Genomic DNA, 6,013 nt, shown 5'->3' on the forward strand with positions numbered 1-6,013 from the left:
TTTTCTTCTTTTCTTCTTTTTTCTCACTCTGTTTTTCTTGACACTCTTATCACTTTTTTTTTACTCACTCTCTTTGTTTTTGAACTTTTTCTAATTCTATTCCTTTGCTTGACACTTAAACTTTTTTTGAAACTTTTACTAACTCCAATTTGATTCCAAAAGAGGGGTACGAAAGAAAACATAAAACTAAAACTCAAACGAAATAAACAAAGATGACAAAATATTTGAATAGCAGAATGAAATGTCTTCATCATATCAGTCCTTAAAAATCCAAGTACAAAACATCAATACAACATTTTTGACCTAGGGTCATACTAAATCTGGACAACACTTGTAAAGTGTTGCCTAAAATAGTTTTGGATACATTTTAAAATGCAGCATTAAGTTTTAGCTTTAAGCCATAATAATTTTGACAATGCTTGTAAAACCTTCTCTTTAATGCTATAGACTACATTTTATAAGTGTTGTCATATAATTATATAATTGGCAACATCCTTTACAAATATGGTTACACTTATAGAATGTGGCTATTTTTATTATTTTAAAATAATAATTTATAAGTATTGTCTTATAATTTTTATAAAAATATAAATCAAAATATGATATTCTCTCTAATATTTTTAACACTAAAATATTGAATTACCTCCAATATATTTTATTTTCTCCAATTTCTAATTACAAAAAAAAAAAATCAAACATTCATCTGAAATGTGTTGCACGGCTAGGGTTTATCGCACAGCATCCATATTAGACGTTTTATCTCACAACTAGGGTTTATCGTAAAGCATCAAATTTGTTCGTTCGAATAGATGTGCCATCATCAAGCATCGCACAGTACAGCATCAGCCACCAAGTTCGAAATTGGGTTCTTAAGAGGCGCGCCAGCTTTATTCTTGGATCAAATTCCTTTTACATCAATTTATGAGAGCCGTAATAGACGTTGTTTGAGTTCGAAATTGAGTGATCGAAGGTAAATTTTGCATCTTTTTCTCTCTTCTCATTTGCATTCAATTCTTCATAATTTTGATGCTCTGTTTCCATTTTCTCCTTATAATTAGTGATTCATAACTAGAAAAAAATGGTACTCGAGTTGTTGAGGTCCTTTTTCTTCTTTTTTGTTATCTCTTGAGTCAAAAATGTAATCTTTAGAATTCCTTTTTCTTTGTTTTGGAGTGACTTTTTGTTTCTGAAATGGGTCTCTAGTTGATAATTCGGGACTCAAGAAACAACCATTTGCATGTGATTTTATTACTTTGATTAGCTAATTAGTTTGTTGAAATAGGGTGGTGAACCAGAAAGGTGGAGATCGACAAAAGAATTGGTCTTGATTGTTGACTATTCTTTTTATTTCTGAAATTGTTCTGTACTTGGTCAATTTTTATTTCTGAAATTGTTCTGTACTTGGTCAATTGGGTTGTTCTTGATCTTGTTGCTTTCTCTGATAATTAATTTTCTTTTTAGTTCACTTTTTTCTGATCAAAGGGAATAATTGGAGTTCTTTACAGTTTTATTGGGACCAAAGAAACAACCATTTGCATGTGATTTCATTACTTTGATTATTGATTGAGATGGTTAGGTGAACCAGATAGGTGGAGCAGAAAACCAGTAGCCAATAGGCGTGCATTGTAATTCAAGCATTTGTACATCCTGGAACTATATTTGTCATGTATTGTTGTTCGATATGTACTAATTTTTAAAATTTCATCTATGTTTCTCCTGAAAGTCCAATTATTTTGTTGAAATATCAGTTGATTGGTACCGGACTAATGTTCTGCTTTTTTGCCCTTGCCAAATCTGTTTCAGGTACTTAAAACTCCCAACTCTATTATGCTGCTTGTTTTAATGTGAATTGATTTTCCAATGTAGCCATAAACACTCTCTGTGGCAAAGGAATCCTCTTGGTTCCCTATGCACTCAAAGAAGGGGGATGGTGTAGTCTTTTCCTGCTGCTTTTAGTTGGAGTCATTACTTTTTATACTGGAACTCTTTTGAAAAATGTTTAGAAAGTTCTCCTGGTGTTGAAACCGATCCAGATATCGTACAAGGTACCGTTGGATTGCTCAGTCGAATATTTATAGTTGTGAGTATGAGAGAATACTAACGACATATATACTAATTCTTTTTTAATTTGTAGAACAAGATTTACGTCTAGTTGCGAATGTTAGATTTGCATTAAACGCAGATAGCCTTGTATACAGAACTATATGTAATTGTCTCTGCTTACTAATTCTCACTCTCTGCTTCATTCTGGTACTGTTGTATGTTGCCTATACCTTGCAACGGTCTTCTTCTTTGCTGTCCTCTTGCATAGAGTATTTGATTATGATGAGTGATAATTTTGGCGCCCTATTACCAAATAGTCACATGGAGTTCGCTAGAATTCATCTAGATTCTTATCAAATGTGTGCTATCATTTCTACCCTTGTCATACTTCCAACGGTTTGGCTTAGAAATTTCAGTTTGCTATCTATCGTTTCAGGTATTGATTATTTAAGTTTACCATAAAATGTCTTGAATTAGTTCATAGATGTTCAATATGTGTTAGTGTGTGTTGCATTCTGATGCTTGTGACTTCATCGGTGGAGTGATTACATAAATTATCTACTTCTTGTGGGTTGGAGTGATCAATGACGTTGGATATGACCAAGTGGAACAGCTTTAAACAGTGAAAAGTTGCCCGTCACAGTTGGTCTTTATAGTTTCTACTATGGAAGCCATTCAGTTTTCCCAAATATCTACTCATCGATGAAAGAACCTTCAAGATTTCCTTCTATTCTTCTTATAAGGTAAATCAAATGATTAAGTCGCTTACATATAGAATGATATGCTATTCTTTAATCAAAATGTACATCTGCAAGTTGAAGGTTTAATTAACTTGCGTTGGTTCATACCGATGCAGCTTTAGCATTGCCTTCTTTTCGTACCTTGGAGTAGCAGTTTGTGGATTCCTAATGTTTGGTGAAAACACCAATCCACAGTTCACTATGAATTTGCCAGCCAAACTTGTTACTTCAAAAGTTGCAGCTTAGACAGTGGTAAGAATAATATTACTACCTTTTTCCCTATTTTATGATAGATGATCGTTGAAAATCTGGAATAAAAATAATGTTCATTAGGGAGTGCTTTGTCTACGTCTAAACAGTAGGGAAGAGTGCTTGGCCTGCGTCTAAAGTTTCTTGAAGTGTCTAGATGGTTATAATGAAAGTTGGGGTGCTCAATTGTCAGTAAAGGCAAGTTAAAGTGTCTATCTATGTGTTATGTCAAACATATATAACAACCATCCAAACTGGACAAGTGTCTAGCATTATAGGTTTAGATTTAATCGAATCCATAACTTCCAACGCAGAGCATCAACCTAATAGGTAATAATAATAATCCAAGAAGATCCAAAATAAACAGGGCTGGAGTTTTGGTATGTCTATTTGAGGATCAACAAGGCCATCTTTGTGTAATCCTCACCATAAGAACTTCCACTCTCTCCATATATTCTTGAGATTATTTGATTGTTGAAGCTTTTAAATTTGTGGAATAGTGTTCACGTTTGTGTGTGCCTCGACTTTTCACTTATTAGCCTAGTCGTCCTCTTGTTCCATTTGATAAACCTGCTTCTGGTTTTTTTACTTAGTTTTTTGGAACCGTTCTGCCTTTAAATGAGGTGTTAACTTATTTTTGTACACGATTTAATGCTATTTTGTCGATTTTTGCATCAAAGTTCGTATCTGCATCTCAATATATAATTGAGAAACAATAACAGAGAAATGTTTTGTAGGCTTTGTTATTTAGGCTCGTCGGGAACAAGACTAGGGACTATGTTCTGTGCTGTTACTGCCTTTTCTTTAGCACAAAGTATCTCAAATTCAATCATTTTCCTTCATTTGACTTGAGATTTCATTTTATCCAAGCAACAAAGTTGTTACATTTGGATTCCCCGTAACCATCAAATGATTGATTTTTAGGCATTTTGTTGATTGCCTAATTCTATTGATGTGGCTTTCTATTTCTTTATCTTCCAAAAAGAGGTATGTTGGAATACAATGCCATCACAAGGTTCATGTGTTAATTTAGTGCTGGTTTGCAAACTTGTTCCGTGAATAGAAGTTATAAATATCCCTTATGGTCTCTATGATTTTTGCCAGTTAGCTTTTTATTATAATGTTACTTTGGAAATTAATCGAGCATTGACATGTTTATGTGGTGATCCCATCCGTTCATTTCATATGACGAATCGAAATACTGCATGTCCAAATATAGGGTGTTGACTTCTATGCTATAAACACGGATGCTCAAGCACACTGCTACAGTCTGCTGCCGAGAATCCACTTCAAATTGGATAACTTCTGACTTGTGGGCTTAGTTAGCACTCTTCTGCTTTATGAACAAATTACTCTTTCGGACTCTATTATAGCTGATTTTCATTAATCAGATCTCAGCCATGTTAAAATAACTTTGGAAGAAGCTAACATATGACAGTTATACTTTATCCTAAACTTTTGGAAATGACAAAGTATTACTATACCTATATGGCATCATTTGGAGTCACATATTGCTCTAGATGTAGATGTGTTTTGTTTTGCAATTGATTTCGAGGCTTCTGTTTAACGGTCTTAACAGGCTCGACATCTTTATGCTTCTTGATAAGCTAGTTAACTCTTTTAGGGGAATAGGAAGCCAAGGAGTCGAAGGAAGTCATTGCAAATTCTCTAAAAGGTTCTAATATGGTTTTCATAACAGCAGGCATGGGTGGACGCACAGGATATGGTGTTGATCCAGTTATGGCTCAAATAGCAAAAAAAGCAGGTTATTTAACTGTTGGTTTTCAGAAAAATGTTGACACTCTTATAGTAATTCCCAATGATCGTCTACCAGATATTATCAATGAGCAGAAACCACTTCAAGATGCTTTTCTTCTTGTGGATGATGTATTACGTCAAGGTGTCCAAGGAATATCTGATATAATCACTGTGAGTTCCTTTGTAAAAAGTTAAGTATGTATTTTATTTTAATGATGTAGACACTCGCCGACACAAAAAAAGGCATATTTCTTCTATGATAGATTTTTTGGTATAACATATTTTCAGAAGTTGCATATATTTAATATTATATCAAAAGAGTTTTTCCATTAAAAAGGATTGCTACTGTATGTATTTGTAATGTAGCATGTTAATAGCGTTATCGTAGTATGCATTGTTAATCTAGATATAAATGATTTGCTCCTTCTGTTTGTAGATACCTAGGCTTGTGAATGTGAATTTTGCTGATGTTAAGGCAGTGATTAAAGAAACTTTGGATTTTGCTAATGTTAAATCCTGAACTTTTAATTTGATTGAATGAATTAAATAAACTTTGGATTCACATACTTCCTCATTCAAGATTGGAAAAATATTTGAATATTTGTCGAGCATAATTTTACTACTAATTGTTTATTTCATTTTGAATGTGTAGGAACAATGCAGGTGATCAAATTTGAATGGTTTGCGCCACAATTTAACTTGGTCTAGATTGAAGTGAATGATGGAGAATTTTTGAAATACTTTGATAAACATTTAAATACATTTGGTTTTGTGTGAAACTTAGTACAAATCTTTAAAATGTTGTTTTCTAATTAGTATGTAAACAACATGTTTTTTTGAAGTGCATTGCAAATTGCAAATCTATGCATTTCAATTATTTATTAGTTAATTGGTGTGTGAGATTATAATATGTATGTGTATGTAATGTGGTTAGTGATGTATACATTCCAATCAAAATAATTACTTTTCAATTAGCAATTACGTACTAACATTTTATGCCTAATTTCATTTCTGTTGAACTATGAAATTTTAGGTAATATTACTACACTTCAAAGTGTGGCTTTATAATTAAATTATGGCATGTATCTAAAACTTGCTTATATTTTACAAGTGTTGTTATAGAGGATGTATAAAAGATTATGATTTTGAGTTGTGGTTAGTAATAAAGAAAAGGTCATGTTTTTTAAGTGTTTTAATAGAGGTACTATAAAAGTCTATGCTTG

The 6,013-nt window shown here is 32.6% G+C and overlaps 1 protein-coding gene across 23 annotated transcripts; it reads left to right on the plus strand.

Annotated features, from left to right (window-relative positions):
- Nucleotides 1-648: 648 nt before the first annotated feature.
- Nucleotides 649-5,700, plus strand: LOC107876348 (cell division protein FtsZ homolog 1, chloroplastic). 23 transcript variants are annotated; one of them, XR_007050413.1, is made up of 7 exons: nucleotides 655-970; nucleotides 1,749-1,803; nucleotides 2,622-2,786; nucleotides 2,900-3,035; nucleotides 4,732-4,797; nucleotides 4,867-4,961; nucleotides 5,443-5,700. XR_007050413.1 is itself a non-coding variant. In XM_016723298.2 (3 exons), the coding sequence occupies exons 2-3, from the start codon at nucleotides 4,737-4,739 to the stop codon at nucleotides 5,455-5,457; spliced, it is 240 nt and encodes a 79-aa protein (XP_016578784.1). In that variant the 5' UTR covers nucleotides 652-970; nucleotides 4,732-4,736; the 3' UTR covers nucleotides 5,458-5,700. The 23 variants fall into 23 exon arrangements, 2 of the variants coding, with proteins under 2 accessions (XP_016578784.1, XP_016578788.1); XR_007050410.1 differs by lacking the exon at nucleotides 1,749-1,803 and having other exon boundaries at nucleotides 652-970; nucleotides 1,804-2,786; nucleotides 4,735-4,797; XR_007050406.1 differs by having other exon boundaries at nucleotides 653-970; nucleotides 1,749-2,786.
- The last annotated feature ends 313 nt before the right edge of the window (nucleotides 5,701-6,013 follow it).

The sequence above is a fragment of the Capsicum annuum genome, unplaced genomic scaffold, assembly GCF_002878395.1.
Source record: "Capsicum annuum cultivar UCD-10X-F1 unplaced genomic scaffold, UCD10Xv1.1 ctg5038, whole genome shotgun sequence".
Lineage (NCBI taxonomy): Eukaryota > Viridiplantae > Streptophyta > Magnoliopsida > Solanales > Solanaceae > Capsicum > Capsicum annuum.

Coding starts and splice junctions, on each gene's coding strand:
- LOC107876348 (XM_016723298.2), top strand. CDS start 4,737: ATGGGTGGACGCACAGGATATGGTGTTGATCCAGTTATGGCTCAAATA.